We start from the raw sequence: 18,629 nt of genomic DNA on the forward strand, positions 1-18,629 counted from the left end.
TAGCAGCAACAGCCACCACCCCCATAGCCACTGTCAGCTGCATTCCCCTAGGAAAGGGCCCAAGCCAGAAATCCCAGACTGCTTCCCACCCCAGCCACACAGACTCGTCTGAAGCAATTTACACTAGTTTTGCCATTCTTTTGTTGAAGTCTGTTCAGCAAAAATGAAAACCAGAAGATATTTCAATGTACTAAGTGAAGAAAAATAAATAAAACACATACTTCAGCATTAGGGAAGGCACAGGATTATACACAGATTATACAGTTTTGAGAATTACACAGATTACAAACCCCCTCCAGATGACACTGCAAAACATTTGGCTGTTCTTCTTCTAGAATTTTTTAGCTTGTTATCTACTCAACATTTCCCTTGTTGCATTTTTTGTCCATTGACTCCAACCACTGTCTCCATCCATACAGACAGTCACTTCTCATCAAAAGCTTATGGTTGGTTTGTCCTTGATAAACCCATGTCAACTGATCCAAATCACCTCCTTATCCTACCAGGACATAATTCCTAATCTTCTCAGAGCCTAAGGTTAGGCTGATCAACTTCCAGTCCCTGGACGCTTGTTGCAAATGGCCACATGTACCTTCTTCCAGTCACCAAGAATCACCCTCCATCACAAGGACCTTCAAAATATGAGTGTCCAAGCAATAGCCTTGGCCAGCTCTTTCCTACTCTGACACAGGCTATCATTTGCATTCCCCTTTGAGGCATAATGCTTCATTTCATGAGACATTTCCATCAAACAGAGTAATTTCCATCAATATTACACAACCTCTGATACATATACTAAAAAGCACAAATGGTACAGAAACCATAGCATAACTGATAAAAAATCAACAGCTTGTGTAGCTTCAGGTTCAAGCTGCAAACTAAACAAGAAATTAAAGTGACCAAATCTAAACATGATATTTCAACCCAAATCTCCTTTGTTACAGACTTACTCCAAATCCCACATTTCATTACTACAGCCACAGTATTATTACAAACAAACAGTAAAATCAGATATTATGACCAACATTATCCTGCTCAAAGATAGCTTAAGCAGAACACTCTGGAGGACTGCACTTTCTGCAATTATTCCATCTTTCTGGAAATCAAAGAGTTTAAACAGCATGCAGAAAAAAGATATCTAATTCTGTACAGCAATTCAAGGCAGGTTAGTTTGGTTCAAGGAGTTTAACATGGTCTTTATGAAGGGCTCTCAGAGATCAGAGGCCCACTCCAAACTTACAAAACTGAACTTCAGTTCACTGTATGCAGTTAATTGCCTTTCAAAGAGTCAGTCCCTGGCAGGTCCTTTCAGGATAGGTATTTTACTCATAATATTCAGAAGACACTACAGTCTTGTTCTGAGTAAACAATTTTTGTTTATGAGACCCTTTAAAAAGTGGATTAACAAACAGGAGTGAAATTTGAAAATAATACTTTAGGTCAGCATGATAATGTTCCACCTGGGAGAAGAACAATGAAAATTAATTTTATTAATTGTACTTTTAAAGCTAAGTGGCAACTTTTAAAAAGGGTGGAAATATGTGAAACTGGTTGCTTTACATTTCAAGGGATTTGCAAGTTGATACTTTCTCTCTGATCTGTACTCATGGAAACCAAAGTATTTCATTTAACAAGTAAAATTTCTCTTTCCTTTTATTCAGTTTAATGCTCCACTAAGCAAGCTCCATTTCCAAAGACGGTCCAGGAAACAAGATTGTCAAACAGAGCAAAGAATCGAAATGACACTCTAAAACAAGTGCTTTGGCTCAGGAGCTGAAATACCACCAAGGCTGTTCACAGTGAAAAGAGTGAGGTCTATCACTGACATTCTTTAACACTTCAAATAGCAGAAATTCAGGAGTGCCAAAGAAGAAAGCATCACGTGGACCTTTCCCTCTTGTATGCAACTCCTTAAGTAGGTCCTAAAAATTGTTCTGGTCCACACTCTTGTAACAAGCATTTCTTTAATTAAGTTAAATATAGTAGATCTATCACTATGGAGAAAGAGGTAAGAACAACTGTACTGCTGAGCTAAGAACAGCACCAGCTGCCAGATATGTTTTATTTATATAAACTGCAAAACTGTCAAGGAAGCATGTGAAACAACTAGTTTGGATTCTTACAACACATGAGGCAAAGAACAGGTCAGGCACCAAATAAAAAGAAACGTCTCACTGCTAGGTACGAAAACACATACCTTGAGGCATGAGGATTTGTAAAACAAAGTGCTGACTGAAAATATCTCTGTTAGTAATGGGGAAAAGCAACCAAACGGCGCTGGCACATGCAAGAGCAAACTGTAGCCATATCAGCTACACCACAGAAAGAGGAACACCAACTTTAGAAGACCAAATTGTCACCCATTTGTGAGGCCACAATAGAACAAGACAGGGATAGACATAGATCTAGCACTCTACAGAATGTTTATAAGATTATTCCTCTCTTACACATAGCAGAATTTCTCACAAGGGGGAAAGGAAGAGGAGAGAAACAAGAAGCCACCTCTCGAAAATTTAATTTATCCTCTCTTTCTCCTCTTCCATCCTCTCCCCTTGACCCTAAGATAAGCTTTACCTGTCTGATAATGACTTGAAAACTTTAAAATTTTTATGTTTCTAAAGACAGGACACAAGCAGGAACAAAGCCTTAAGTTCAAACTGGCACATACTCTGAAACTATCCTGGCACCTTAAGATGAGAATCAAAGTAGTCTATAGGACCCAGGTATTTTGCTCCCATCCTTGATGCCACTCAGAGAAGCTGATGATCCACACAGAGCTAGAGACAGTCACAGTGCAGTGACATGTATTGCCCATACTTTCCTTCAAAGGAAACATGGGAGAGGAGAAAACAGCAGCTGCAACTTACACACAGACCTGACCGAGCAGCAAAACCAAAGCTGCTGTTCCAGGTCATTCTTACACAGCACAGCTCACCCTGTCCCTGCACCACTGTTGTAGATCATGAGGCACAGCACCATGAGAGACAGAGAGGCAGAGTTCCTTGTCAGACTGGCTTTCATGACAGAAGTGCTGCACTGGTGCAGCTGCTGATGACTAACGCTTGAAAACAACAGCTCACAGACTGCAAACTATAAAAGCCACTGCAAAGCAGAATTTCCTTATTTACTGAGTCTCTCATCTACTAAGTCAAACAGGGCCAGATATTGGCAACAAACTTTTAAATCAAATTATTATTGAGCAAGTACTTTAGTAACAAAGCGTTGGTTTTATGCGTCAACCATTCTGTGTCAGTAAGAATGACATTCAGTGATGTTTGTAACAAAATTCCAATTACATGGACATTTCTGAAGGAAACCATTTATGAAGCCATAGCTCTAGCAGAGTTTTCCATTAGTTATAGCTATCCCTTAAGACAACCTGAAATAACGTAAGAACTGTTTGAGAAGAAATTGATTTTCTTTTTCTTTCAGCAGAGTATGAATGATCTAGAGGATAGTCTTCTATTAAACACTTTACAGAGACAAAATTAAATTAATTGTGTTAAGTTTATAACATGAAGTTTAGTGTTCCTTCAGCCAATCTAAACAGATGTTTCAGAAGAAAAACTGTTCAAAAACAGTTTCACTACCATGAAATCCAATATTCCACTTTCAGAAAATTCACTCAGTTATGGCTTGATTAAAAGGAGACTCCCTCTTATTCATCTATTTCTCTGCTGAAGAATTCAGCAACAACAATTAATTAGCAGATTTAGGCGGTATTTGATGACTTACATCACAACTGCATTGCAGAACCATTTTGGACAAGAACAGCCTAACTTGCCCATCTGCTTCTGCAACATCACAGTATCACTGAAACCAAAGCCTGACTAATAGGATGTCCTCTGCCTGTAATCAAAGACAGCTCCGAGCACCTTGGAGCTCCAAAACAAATGCAAAGATGCTTTAGGTGAAAGGCCCAGTTCTCCTAGCATTCAAAACAACAACAAAAAACACAGACACTTCAGACACTGTTTTCTTTCAGCTTAGAGAAAGTTTAGACATTTGTACAAAATGGCTTTACAAGAGCCTTGTGTAGATATAACTATTCATCTTTGCAATATGGATCAATATGAATCATCTTCAAAATAAGAATACAGGCTGGCATGAACAGGGGATAGGAAAAAGCACACAATGATGTGCCTTTGCAAATAGTCTCTAAAAATATCATCATGAAAGCCACTTTGCTACTTTATTTTTAATATCTGCTTTTTGAAGCAAATTCTTCACCACAGTATAAGGATCTGAAAAAGTAACACACACAAAAACAGAATTAAAATAGAGCATTAGTCTTCTTTTATCCTTGGTCAAGAATGATGAAGATTACTTGTAATACTAATATTTACCTAGGTTAAAACCGTGGTCTATCTTGAACCATTCATTGAATCACATGCTAAAATGCAAAATAGTCATCTTTCTGATGAATATTACCACAGCCTCCAGGCACTTGTTGAAGAATCCAGGGGTTGTTAGCAGACTAGGTGAGAGGAATATCTAGATCTAAATTCCTTTCTAAAAGTAAGATTAGTGAGAAGGAGAGAGAAAGAAAAGAATGGCAACATTGCATACAGCTACAAAAAAAAAAAAAAAAAAAGAGCATAGCAGAATACAGATTAGGAGCTCTCTCTTGCCTTCAGAATTCACTCCAAGAAGTGACTTTAAAAGTTTGATTTCAGAATACACCAAGATACATTAGAGTGAATGATGACGTGGTCTCAATAGAACTAATGAAAATAATTGTTCTGGTAAAGTATTACTTTTTCCGTGGTAGTTCAGATAAAAACCAAAGCAAAACACTGATGTTTGTTCAGATCATCACTACTGTATATGTGGTTTCTCAAGGGTTCCTATTATTAATGCAGAAAAAATTTTAAGAGTCTGATAATTGCTTTTTTCAGAAAGAAATACTTGGAAGTTATAAAGGAAACACACCTCCTGAATAAAAACAGCTATCACAACCAGCAATAACCATCAACAACCCTGCTCCTGTTAACAACTCCCCATGCACCAGATGTTTCTCTGCAATTAAACATCCATATCATACTGTTGTGATACACTGGCAAGAATGATCCTGTGCTAACAATACTTACGTGTTGTTTATGGAACCTCCCTCAACAGCTCAACATCTACAGCAAGAAAAACTATGGAGAAAAGCACTCCTTCTTCCTTATATGCCAAATGGCATAGATTAAAAGAAGTATTTTTAGTATTTCATTTCCCATTCCTCTGAATTACACAGCTGCAAGAAAAAAGTGCATAATTAGGATAAAATCTCCTACCACAAAGATTTAACTAAATATGCTCAACCTCAGACTCAGGCCCTGGGGATCTGAATTTGAATAGGATGTATTTAGGAATAGGAAATACAGAGCAAAATACCTACAGAATCTGACTGGCCAAACAAACTTTAATCTTTCCTTGTAAGCAAGCAGATAAATCTAGAAACGTGTTATATCACATGTTGCATCATTTCACCCACTCTTCACCAAAATCTTAAATATTTCAGGTAACTTATTTTAGACTCTTAAAAAGCCCAACTGTCCAAATGCATTGAAGTCTAAAGATCATGATTATCATTAGTCTCAAATTAAGACATTGCATCAAGTAAGATTAATTAGATGAAGTACGGAGTTGTAAGAATAGAAGATGCTGCTGCTTCAACTGCTCTGTCCTGGAGCCCAGAAAGAAAAAAATTGAAAAACTGAAGTCCTAACTCGGGATTATTTTTTAAAAAGTAATATTTAAAAAAAATCAGGGTAAGAAAGGGACAAGGATTAAAGAGGACAAGTATGAGGTTTCCAGGATCCTAAAGGGAAGGCACATTGATGTGTGAATTCCAGGAAGTTGAGATTTGCTTTGTAAACTCCCTCCTGGTGCTTCAAGCCTTCCCAGAGGGAAACTAGCCTGGGACTGAGAAAAGAAACTATTCCTACTCAATCCCTAAAACTTAAAACTCTTAGTCTGTCTCAAGGTAAAACTGAAGGCTCAGAGTACCTGAAGGACTGCATGCTGCAGTATTTTCTGATGACTGTTCCCTCAGACATCCTATATATTTGGAATATCATTGTGCACAACTTTAAACAAACAAACAAACAAAAACACCGAAGGAATTTTATTTAGGAGTGGTATGTAGCAAGAAGGATCCCAAAGGGGTCAATTACTCTATATAGTAACCAGACAACAATTTCAGAGTGAGGTTTCTGCAAAACAGCTGAAAACAAGAAAAATGTTGTAGCCTCCCACAGAACATTTATTAAGAAGGCCATTCAAAAATTAAGCTTTCTTCCAGAGGAGAATCTGGAAATCCTGGATCCAGAACTGATTTCATATTCATCTGGCAGAAAAAGCATGAAACACATGGTTTTTTACCCAGGAACAAGTTGACTATGCACTTAAAGCACACTTGCTTTGTTCACAATGTATCAAACTGTGAGTGAGAGCATTGGCTTGAAGAGGAATATCAGTACAAGACTCCAAGTACTCATTCAACTTTGTACTCAGCACTCAGTAAATCTGGACCAGGAGATACTTAAATTAAAATGAATGTTAAAACTGTTCTTAGATTTCTACAAGGTTTATATTAAAAACAAGAAAAACAATATACATATATACACAGATGTCACTTATGATTCCATCACTGACTACTTATCAAGAATCCACAGCATCAGAGGATGGCTGAGGTTGGAAGGGACCTCTGGAGATCATCTAGTCCAATACCCCTAATCCAAGCAATATCAGCTAGAGCAGGTTGCCCAGGATCTTGTCCGGAAGACATGAGACAGCAGAATATGTGCGGCCCAACAAGCTCTACTGGTAGAAAGGTTTCACACTGATGCAGATGTCATACATGTAAAACCAGAAGCAGAAAATACAGAGTCAGCTGTTCAAAGAAATTTAATTTTGCTCACTAACACCTTTAATTATATACAGTCATTTCTCTGCCTCTTAAGTACACAGTGGGCATGGCACCTTTTTACTTTGCAGCTATATAGTATCTATACAATTTTCCTGCTTGACAGCCAAAACTTGCTTTGAAGAAAAATATTACAGACTTTCCAATCTATTTATGCATAGGCAAATTTACTTTCAAAGTACTACTACTACTGAAATTTATTTTGTGATTACACATATTAAGAACAGAAAACTGTTTCAAACTATTTTTTTTTATATTTAAGCTCACCAAATTTATGTTAAGGCCATCAGAACAGTAAATAATCAAGCCAGGGAAATCACAATGTATCATCTAGAATATCGACAGGCTTACAGTTGAATAAAACTTGGCCCCTTCAGTCAAATACAATGTTAAACCAATAAATAAGAATGCATGCCATACCCAAGACTGGGAACACAAAGTGTGGGAAACAGGACCACCATCATCTTTGAGTGTTTAACTGGAAACAATTCTATCAACCACACTGAGGAAGAATCATCAAAATTTAGCTTGTTCCCATGTATGTTTTGTTTAGGTTACAAAGATCAAAGAATGACCGGGAGAACAGGAAAAGCACATGCTCTGATAGCTAGGAATTCATTCCAATCTTGCTTCTTGACATGATTTATTTCTCAAAGGACAAAACAGTTTTCCTGTTGCTACTACCAACAGCAATAAAATACTAGAGACAATTAGATAGAAGGCAAAAACCAAGCCATGCCATAAGGACAGTGGCTCTTGTCCATTCTCTACCAGTGCAACTATATTGCAGCACAGTGCAAATTTGAGAGATGATGACAATAGAATCCAAATTTTGTTGTCACAAAAAGATAAAGAAAATGACTGACAAAAAATTAAATCCCTAAATTAACTGCCAGGTCCAAAGAGAGATTTCTCATCTTTGGGGTGACCCAAAGCTCAGATGAAAGCACACAGACGAGACTCTGTTCCCCAGAAGGCAAGATCTTGCAGTTCTCTACCATTTCCATCTCCTCCTCTTAGCTCTCCAGGTCAACCTCAGAAGCCTCAAGTAAATTATTGAAATACAGTACCCTAAATCTGTCAGTCTCAGAGATAGTTGCCTCAGGTACATAACTATGAGTGTTAAGACAAAAAGTACCTTTTGGCAACTTGGTTGGTTGGTGTTTTGGTGGAGTTCATTTTTTGTGTGTTTATTTTGATTCTACCAGCTGCTCTAAAAACAACAGGTCCCTATTCTGCCTTTCCTTAAACCGAGCTCTAATGCAGTCCCTTTAAAGCCTTAATTAACACCATTGAAACACCATTTTCTTCCCATTAAGGTAAAGAGACTGCAATTAAATAGTAAAAAGAAAAACAGAAGTGTAGCTGCAAGCTAAGCCCATGCAAATCTGAGTTTGAGATAAGGCATACTTAAAAGATGAACTACAACTTGTTCATATAATTAACTGCAGAAAAATATGGGCGGGCCTGTAAGCTGTTGTTGTTTTCATATCTTGGTTGCCTGTGCAAAAGTTTTATGAAGATAAACCAAGTTCTTGGTCTCAGATGAGCTGCATACAGAATTCTAGAAATAAAAGGTATTTCCAAGCTACTTTTTGTTAAAGAAGCACAATTTACAACTCTAGATCATTTGAGATTATAGTAAAGAATTTTGGCTTATGCATACAAATTTGAGTGGAATCATACCAATCACACAGGTCATCAGTGGGGCAGGAACTTGCAGAAATTCATGCAATGCCTCCTGAAGTAACTCCTGAGCAACTGATAACATTGCTGATCAGAGCAGCTATTAAAAACTGCCACCATCCATTCTGCCACACATTTGCTAACACCAGAGAAACGCCCAGATTCAGCATCTTCCTCCACAGCCTGGAGAAGAGATCAAATGCTCTCCAATTATTAAAGGTCTGGCAACTCACCTCACACTATTAGCCAGATATCCTTACTTCCTCCAATTTATCTCAGAATCTTGCCACTTGGCTTTTTACAAAGTTATTATCTTCAGCCACTTCTTATCAGCTCAAATTAAACAGCAGTCAATGTAGAGAAAACTGTGAAGAACTGAACCAATAAATTCTAATATTTTATTCTTAAAAAGACAGATTTGTGGGGAGGAGGAATGGCCCAGATTTGGTATGGAAGGAGAACAGCTCATATTTGTTAAGTTAGGGACCTTCTGCCCCCTTCTTTACTACCATGCAAATCAAACACAAATAAAAGTGGTATCAATGATCCTGAGTTTATGCCTATAAATTTATTTCCCTATAGAAAAGTTAATCCTAACTTTCAACCCTTGAAGTTATTTTAAAGGAAATGAGAGCAGCTATAATACATACATACCAGTATCTATTCACAGATAAAGCTGGGTACCATTTCTTGTAACTTTTAAACAAGGCAAAAGTGCAATCAACCTAACATTACTACAAGAGATGTCCAATTTCTAAAACAATTACATTCACAGTATATAGAAATATCCTTATAAATGTAATCAGTTATAAGCCCCAAATATCCAAAATATTTCTTTCATTCCACTAACACCAACTACACGCTTCCTCACAGTTCCCCTCACCTTTGCCCTCCACTAGCTGCTGCTACTGTTCTTTCCACCAGCTGTTACACTACTCAGATCCCAGCAAATGAGCTTGGCAAGCCAGCAGACACAGAAGGCTCCAGAACAAGAAGCACAGAGTTTTCTGCTGGCCAAGCAAGTAATTCCCACCTCTGGTGTTCATTAACACAAGGGAAAGGCCAGGAACACATAACCAGGAGAAACTGCACAGAGAAGAAGTAGCTTGATTAAAGGGAGGAAGAAAGAACTACTCTATGTAACAGCAGTGAGGTGTCAGACCAGCTTGGTTACTTGTGAAATCTCATGCTAGCATTTTCTATTCCAGATGAACATGCAGTGTGAGTACAAGCAGATGATCCACATCATCACTTACACTGTTGTAACACCCCTGGCTATCTGAAGAAACAAAGCTGTCAGTCAAAAATAAGACAACACAACTAAGTACTGTCATCACCTTTGTTATTCGTTCAGAAAAATGTCTGTCCTTAGTAATCTTGTTCTGTAAATGTGACAGTGAATGCAATAGAAGAAAAGCAAAGAAGATAACAAATTAAGAGTCCTGCACTTCTGCTTTGGCGGACATGCAAAAAGGCATATCACATGGTCTGCAAACTTTTCTGGCAAAGATGTCAATCTCTTAGGAAAGCTTTCCATATACAAATCACACTACAAACTGAATGTATAAAAACGAACAAATTTGGTAAACACCTTCTAAGTAGGGCATGAGTCCTAAGAGGTTTAGAAATCCCTTGTGTATTCTGAGGATAAGCTTTAACCATACATCTGAGGTCTTGTATTTCACAAGGCTGCAAAACAGATGAAAACTGATAAGATGTTTCTATTTTTAGGTCCTACTTATATCAAGATAAGGGAGCAGTATAGAGGGTGACAAACAAAATTAGACATGCAAAATAATTCATAATCCCTTGGGTTTGCTATTCTGCTCCTAACTCCTCTCTGTTCCATTACTCTGCCAGGCTAAATGTGAGGCTAGGTCTATTAGAAGACTACAGAAACAAGGTGTTGAGAGGAAAGGCAGTCAGAGAAGAGATCCCAGCCAAGACAAATCAAACAGAAATGGGATAGCAAAAGTAGTAAGAAATTCACTAGGTAAAGAAACCATTGTATTACAATATTGGTGTATTTCCATGAGCAAACTTGATACCTTTAGGTAATGTTCTATTTTCATGGCAATGTCACAATGCTCTTGGTAGCATATAGATCCATGAACTTCCTGGGCATGCATTCTCTGCCCACAGTAATGCAATATTTCACACCGGCTAAGGTTTCCACAGAACTACATTATTCTACCTCATCTGAACTATAAAAATTCGCCCCCTCAGTGCTTTTCCAAACAGAGCCATCCATCTCACTGAACTTGAGCAAGGTCACGTTCCAATTACAGCAAGAATGAATGGCCGGAAACACCCATGGAAATTCATGGATCCTTTGTTTTATCCATTCAGCTGGCTACTGAACCAACCTAAGGTTTCCTCATTTTGTTTCCAAAGGAAGGAAAGAAAACACGAGAATACAGATGTCCTGAAAAATGCCCTGAGCAGATACAACCTTCATACTGAAGTCCATTGTAGACATTTCCTATGAGATGCTACTGTTTCATCAAAATACATGACAGCCTTGCAATCAGCTTTGCAATGTGATTGTTAGCTTTCAGTTGTATTTCTCAGTTCTGGAAGCACTTTAAAATACATTCAGATTCATTTCAGATATTCAGGATTTAGTATTTAAACCTCTTTCAATACTCTGTGAGCAAGCAATTATGTACTCAAAGCGTGCATTAACTGTCATGACCGTGCTTCACCATCATGGTGTTCATTTGCAATGTTAGACAAAATTCAACCAGCAATGAAAATGTCTTCAGTTCACTTTCTTAGAGTGAACCTTTTTAAGTCAGCTAAACCATTTGGGAACACTCACGAAGTTTCATTAGTGAAAACTGCTCTAAGATTTTATTTCTAAGAACTTGGGGTGTTTCTCAGTTCCATTCAAGAGCTGATACTCAGGATGTGAACACCAAACACTCAAGCAGAGCTACAGACTCTCCAAGGACTGCATCTTTGTGACCTTCAGGGCAGCACAATGGTTTCTTTGCCAGCTGCTACCATTGTTGAAAATCCTGCTGTACTGGTTATAACCAGCAAGGTGCTGGCAGCAGAGGGGCTGCAGGAGTAGCTCCAGTGGGAAAGGCTGGGTTGCCCTGCCCCAGGCCCAGCTGGCTCCAACAGTACCACAGCCAGACACAGCTGAGCCCCTCAGCACAACTGACAACACCTCTGGGAAAGTGTATTTAAGAAAGGGCAGAAAATGCCACAGAACTAAATAAAAGAGAACAAAAGGAGTGAGAAACACCAGCAAAAAACAACATCAACGTCAGAGAAGGAGAGGGACGGAGGTGCTCCACTGCCAGGGAGTGGATATGCCAAGGTGGATATGCCCTGAAGGAACTGTACCACGTGGAGAACCTGTTCCAAAGCAGGACCACTGTCAGTGGGGAGTTATGCTGGAGCAGAGGAAAAACGTGAGAAAGAAGGAGAGGCAGACAGAAACTATCTTGCACCATGACCCCTTTTCCCCCCACACCACCTGGGGAGGGGCACAGGAGTGAAGTTCAGCCTGGGAAAGGGGAGAGAAAAAGTGTTCCTTTCACGTCTGTCTTTCTGTCTTAGTATCCGACTACATTTTAACTGGCAACAAATTAAATTAAGTTACTCCAAATCAAACCCATTTTGCCCAGAGCAGTAACTAGTAAGTGATTTTCCTGTGTTTATTTGAAGCTACAATCTTACTCTACCTTTTGCCCCTACCCCTTTAAAGAAGGGGCTGGGTAAAGACTGAGCAGCTGGGTGGGCATGTGCTTCTAGCCAAGGCTAATTCAGAACCTTGCACATAACAGTTTTAACCCAATCTTTTAGCAGAATACTGATTAAGCAAGAGCTCAGACCAAGATTTGTGTTACATGGCATGAATCTCATTACTGCTACTGAGTCCTGGTTCTGAAGTAGAGAAATACAATACAAACAGGCTAAGTGGCTAACAAAATCTGAGTCAGGTTAAAGACCCTTTTTTCATCCATCTATCTATTTATCCATTATGAAAAGCAATGCAAGTCACAGGCTTGACACAGAATACACATTATCTGTGATCCACATTGTAATTATTGCATACAGAATAGCAATTCATCAATATTTCTCTTCTCTCTTTTACTTAAAGCTCAGCAAGCTCAAAAGACCTTTCAAATACAATCAATCAGACATAGAAATTTGTTGTAGGGTCATATTTATGCATCCAAAATCCTACCTAAACTGTAACTGATATTTGATCCACTGCCAGGTTTTATACACAGACTTCTGTTAGGGATCCATCAGCAGAACTAAACAGCATAAACAATACAATAATCAAGTCCACTCAAAATACTGCACCTCTCAAGTGCTGCATTTCATCAGAAGTACATCTACTGCTTTGTATATTCACACAGACCTTTGTCCTGGGAGCTGTCATTGCTGCTTCTTCCTTCATCTTATTTAGGCCGCAAGCTTCAAGAGATGGGAATTTGCTAATGCAAAACAGTCCAAATAATAACTTGGACCATTAAACTTTTTATCAAGTTGTCTAATCCCAATTCCAAAAAGGAGCTGTAACTGAGTCCTAGTAAAATAAGTCTATTCTTTTGCAATAGTCCAAGATTGAAGAGATTACAAGAGAGCTTCCAAAAAGGATTCATTCCCATCTGTGTTCCAAATGCAATAAACACTACTCCTAGCAATGTCGACATCCTCTGTTAAAATGCTCCAGCATTCAAGAGTTGAAGCCAATTCCCTACACACCAATACATGGTTAAAATAAAGATGCTCTTCCCTCTCCCTCTTCCCCATGCTTTTAAATCATTCCTATGACATATTGTTACACATTCAGCAAAAAAACAGATTTTGGTTATCCACTCCCAAGTCAAAACTGAACATCAGTACAGAAGGATGCAGTAAAGTTCAGGGTACCGAACTTTTAAGTTAATTACTTCAGATTAAGTAACAATAGGGATATGCATCAGAGTGCCTTTCAGTTCACATCTCTCTTCACGGGTGGAACAGAGGCACTGCCTCTCCTTGGTAATCTCACTAGCTGATAACCTTGGCCTGCAAACTGTTAGGTACACCTGGATTTGGAACACAAACTACCAGTTCTCCACACTCTCAACAGCAGGTGAAGGCATTTCATTAAATAAATTACTCTCCTCCTGTGTTACTCCAATACAGAAGAGTCCCATATGATCAATTAATTTCCTCTTTATGTTCTCAGTTAGCCAGGCTTGGAAGTCAGGCACATTGACTTAATCCTTCACATGCAGTCAAAAAGAGATAAAAGCTGCATATGACACTTTCCCATGTTTCAAAGATCAACAAATGCTTCAATAATTTGTATTTTGACTGGTACAGAATCTAGAAGATGCCTTCACAGGAAAACCACTGAACTGTAAAGTTATGCAGATTGCATAATCTTCTCTTGATATGCTTCAGCTAGGTAAAACATACACAGGTTAGAGAAATGTAAGTCAAACTGTCAATAACATCTGCCTAGCTCTCCCTGCCTGTCTGAAATACCTAAGTACATCTTGAAACTATGAAGATCATGCTTCCCAACTACACAGCAAAAACATATTTGCCTTTGCTTGAAGTTATCTCTAACTAGGTTATAGTCTATCATTCAATGATGCATGTCCTGAAACTAAGCATACCTTCCATCTTTTCACTCATGTTTATTTTTAGCTAGCATAACACCAGTGTCAGGAACACCACTCAGTTGTTCTTCGAGCAAACACACATAAAGGTTATCTACTACCCATTTATTCTTAAATTATTTTCTCTTCTTTGAGTCAGGCTTTCCCTCTTTTATTTGTATTTCTGTAGAGCTGAATTGTGCAGTTTTCTTCCCCATCTAAACATGCAAAGCTATCACTGCTTTCACAACAAACTTCCAGTGATGTCAATGTTATGCCACATCCTCTCTGTTAACTTATCACCTCTGAATTCACCCCATCTTCACAGACTTGATTGCTCTCTGAAAATACCCCTAGGTCCACCTCAAGCAGATGAGTGAGCCCAGAGAGACACACGCTATCCCCATATTTTTTCTCACACAAAATTAAGGTATCCACGCCAAAGAGAACTTCCCTGTATCTCCCTCGTTCATTACATACTTCCATGCCTCAGAATAAAGGACTGCTTTTCGCCTCCTTCACACAAACATACAGAAGTTTGTGACATAAGAATTAAGAGAACAAGCAAAATATTTATAGGCCTTACAACAAAATAAATGAAGCTGCACTATATTGCTTTTAAGCGAAAGGACGGCAGCCCTCACACAACACGCTGTGCACAGACCCTCTGTCAGTCACAGAAGGACATTCGGGCTTTATGCACACTGTCGGCATGTGCGCCTGCAAACTGCAGCGCTCGTGGTAAACAGCGGCGGCTCCGCGCCGCGGGCGGGCGCGCAGGGCCGGAGCGCGGCCCCGGCTCCGCGGGGCCCCGGGGCGATGTGCGCGGAGCCTCGGCCGGGCCCGGGGCGGCTCCCGCCTCCCTCCGCGCCGCTCCCGCGCGGCCGGGCCGCCCCGGCCGCTGCCCGCCGCCTCCCCGGGCTCCGCAGGCCCCTCTCGCCGGCCCGCCCGGCTGCACCTGCCGGGCCCCCGCCGCCCGCCCCGCGCCGCACCGTTCGCGATGAGCTTGGCCGAGAGCTGCTTGACGAGCTCGGGAATCCGCTCCCACTGGCACTCGGAGCGGCACCGCTCGATCTCCGTCTCCAGCCGCGAGCCCGCCTTCCTGGTGGCCATGGTCGGGCCGAAGGGCCCCGGCGGGGGAAGGGGCCGGGGCGGGCAGGGGGAGGCGGGTCCAGGCGGCGGCGGCCCCGGCAGCGGCGGAACTCGAGCGCCGCGGCCGCGCCGCGCCGGCGGCCCCGGCAGCGCCGGAGCGGCGCCCCCTGGCGGCGGCGCGGCGCGGGGCGGGGCCGGCGGCGGGGCCGGGCGGGAGCGCGGCGGGGCCGGGGGAGCGCTCGGCCGCCGCCGCCGGACAGCGCTGCCGGCACCGCGGGGGGACGGGAGGGACGGGGAGAGCGGGGCCCCGCAGGCGAGAGCCGCGCCCTGGAGGTGCCGCTGGAACCGGCCCTTGAGGAGCCGCTCGCTCACACGAGGGGCGGCGGTGGCACGGTCCGCTGGTTGCTTCTCCACACCGACCACACGCCTCTGCTAACTTTCCCCGTCCACAAAAGGTAACGCAGAGTGAGTTGCTGCACGTCGCTGGTCACCTCCTCGCCCACCTGGGAACCATGATCCCGCTCGCCCGCAGGGTTTTAGTCCATTTAATGGCGTTTCCCGTTTGGTGCTCGCGCCCTGGTCTCTGCCAGCAGCCGGCTGGGCATCCACACCGTGCTCCAGAACAAGGGCCACCGCTCAGGACTCGGCTGTGCCTTAGTCAAAAACAGAGCGAAAGAAAGGTACACAGATTATGCCCTATGTTTTGAGAAAATTAATGGATTTCCAACATTTGGCTAGAATAAAAACACTAGCTGAAACAATTCCAGTGGTACTGTGTATCTATATCAAACGCTACATCACACAAACGTGACACAGCAATTCCACAAACTTACATACATCTTACAAAGCTGCAGCCATGACTGATTTTCACTGAAAAAGCAGCAAAAAGGCCCACCTACTTTACCCTACTGGGGGAGAAAAATCTCACCAATTGCTACTTACTTTTCACAAAATAAGGATACAGCCTATTGACAGAAATAACAAGTTTTGCAGAGATGTGGTGTAGCTACACACAACATGAATTCGAATAATTCAAGTGTCTCACTCCACATCCTTGGGTCATAGTGCAGACTTGTACAATTAATTATTTTCATCCACAGAAATGAGCAGTCAGTGAAGCCACAGGAATTTGCTTTTACATGCATTGCACTCTTCTGGATCTAGCACATGTTAATCTCCAGAAATTACAAGTTCACAAAGGCGGAAATCAAATTTGGGCAAAAGTAAAACTACTGGCTGTTCTATAAATAGATCTGTTAAATACAAACATGACATTGCCTGTGGGCATTGGGACAGTTGTTTACATAATAGAATTTCAAAACAATTATCTGCTTCGTCTGTGTTCACATATACTAGAGACAGGTGCTTTCTGAAGTTTTGCTTGGTTTTGATCATCAGCTGAAACATCAGAATTTTTTAAAATATTTGCAGTTTCCATTGAATTGACTAGGAACAGACCCAGGCTTACACAATTAAAAGCTTGTTAGTGTATTTCCCAGCTATATCCTCAATGTAATAAATACTACTTGCAACAAATCTTGTTTTGCTTCCATCATCCTTAGACCATTACAGCTATTGTAACATTATGACAGGCATAAATTATCTTGTTCAGTGTTTCAAGTAATTTACTTTTCATTCCCAGTGTTATTAAAAGCATAACAACACAAAATTCAGATATTGTAATTTGCCTTTTAGTCAAATTGCTTTTATAGCACCTCCAGGTTACAGTCCCATTTCAAACAAAATATTCTTCAGATTTTAAAAGTGAAATGAAATGGTAGTAGAGCATAACAGTGTTTAAAAAATACAATGGAGTACTGCAGGATTGAAGAGAGGACTTAATAATGTAACAAAAGAATAAATAAATAATAAAGCATTTTTTGCATACATGAGTTTTCAGAAGATCCAGAGAACATCAAACAGATTATAACGTGTTTTTTTTACTGGGGAGAAAAGATAAGTTAAAAATTAGGAAGGAAAAGAATGATCATTTAAAATGTTTGATATTTGAACTACTAGTTCTTTTACAGATAAGACTATGAAAACTAAAATTTCAACTTTCTAAAAGAGCTGTTTGCCTATAAAGATTATTCATATTGACTCACAACAATTCTAACACATTTTGTTAGCACTGATCACATCATTTCACTAAAAGCTACCACAAATAGTATTAAAATATTTACATTACAGCTCATCAGGCTTATTATCTCAACAGCTCCTACTTATGAAGTGAGACATCTATGCAAAAGGAATTATCACATTTTGAAATGCTTAGGAAATCTGCTTTAACATTAATGAAACTTCCATACACCCAAGACTGTTCTGATTCCATTGTAGATGACCCATAATGGAATACAATCATGGATTTGGAATGGATAGCATAAAAGTAAGAGAGAAAATAAGCAAAATCCTGCATATTTTGTCAATCAGCCCTTATTTTTTCAACCTTTAACAAAGTGTTCTTTCCTGGAGATGGCCTATTTATTACACTGTTGGGTCAGACCAAAGCATACATATAACTTGGCTAGAAATAATCTGCTTGTAAGGTGAGGCTGCTGCCTAGCAAATATAGAGGGATACCTGGTTTGTGAAAAAGAGGGAAATTCAAAATGCAGAAAAATTACTAAGATGTATTGGTCAATCATTTTGCCTTATGCTATCTCTCCCACTCCAATCTCCCCAGACACAGGGGGAAGAGAAACAGTGGATTGCTCAGTGCAGTTTCATGAGCTTGGTATGAAGAAACACGGCCTTTCACTACACAGCTACACACTGTGGTGGTCTGAGCCTGGCTGGATGACAGGTACTCCCCCCAAAGCTACATGATCATTCCCCTCCACAAGTGAACAGGGAGAGAAAATACAACGGAAGGCTCATGAGTTGAGATAAGGGCAGGCAGAGGTCACTCACTGATTACTGTCACGGGCAAAACAGACTCAGTTTGCAGATAGTATTTTAATTTATTATCAAGCAGAATCAGAGCAGGATAAACCAAATAATGAAAACACTTCTCCCCCACCCTTCCCCTCTTTCCTGGGCTCTACCTCCCCCCCGCCAGCGGCACAGGCAGCCAGGGAACAGGGCTTATGGTCAGTTCATCACCTGTTGTTTCTGCCACTGCTCAGGAAGAGGGGTCCTTCCCATGAGACAGTTCTCCACGGACTTCTCCAGTGTGAGTCCTTGTCGTGGGCTGCAGTTCTGCATGAACTGCTGCAGTTCTGCATGAACTGCTGCAGTGTGGGTCCCTTTACAGGATGCAGTCCTTCAGGAGCCTGCTGCTCCAGTGTGGATCCCCCATAGAGTCACAAGTCAAACCCTCCCTA

General features: G+C 40.7%; 1 protein-coding gene across 4 annotated transcripts in view; it reads right to left on the reverse strand.

Moving 5' to 3' along the window:
• Nucleotides 1-15,452, reverse strand: part of TTC7B (tetratricopeptide repeat domain 7B) — a 120,029-nt gene extending 104,577 nt beyond the window's left edge. For 3 of the 4 annotated variants that reach the window (XM_021531932.3, XM_085582274.1, XM_085582277.1), the window contains exon 1: nucleotides 15,207-15,452. In XM_021531932.3, the coding sequence (XP_021387607.1) occupies nucleotides 15,207-15,327 (121 nt within the window). In that variant the 5' untranslated portion in view covers nucleotides 15,328-15,452. The remainder of the gene's footprint in view (nucleotides 1-15,206) is intronic. The other variant, XM_085582276.1, reaches the window with a different exon arrangement.
• Between the last annotated feature and the right edge of the window lie 3,177 nt (nucleotides 15,453-18,629).

Source organism: Lonchura striata, chromosome 5 (genome assembly GCF_050655825.1).
Source record: "Lonchura striata isolate lonStrDom1 chromosome 5, ASM5065582v1, whole genome shotgun sequence".
NCBI lineage: Eukaryota > Metazoa > Chordata > Aves > Passeriformes > Estrildidae > Lonchura > Lonchura striata.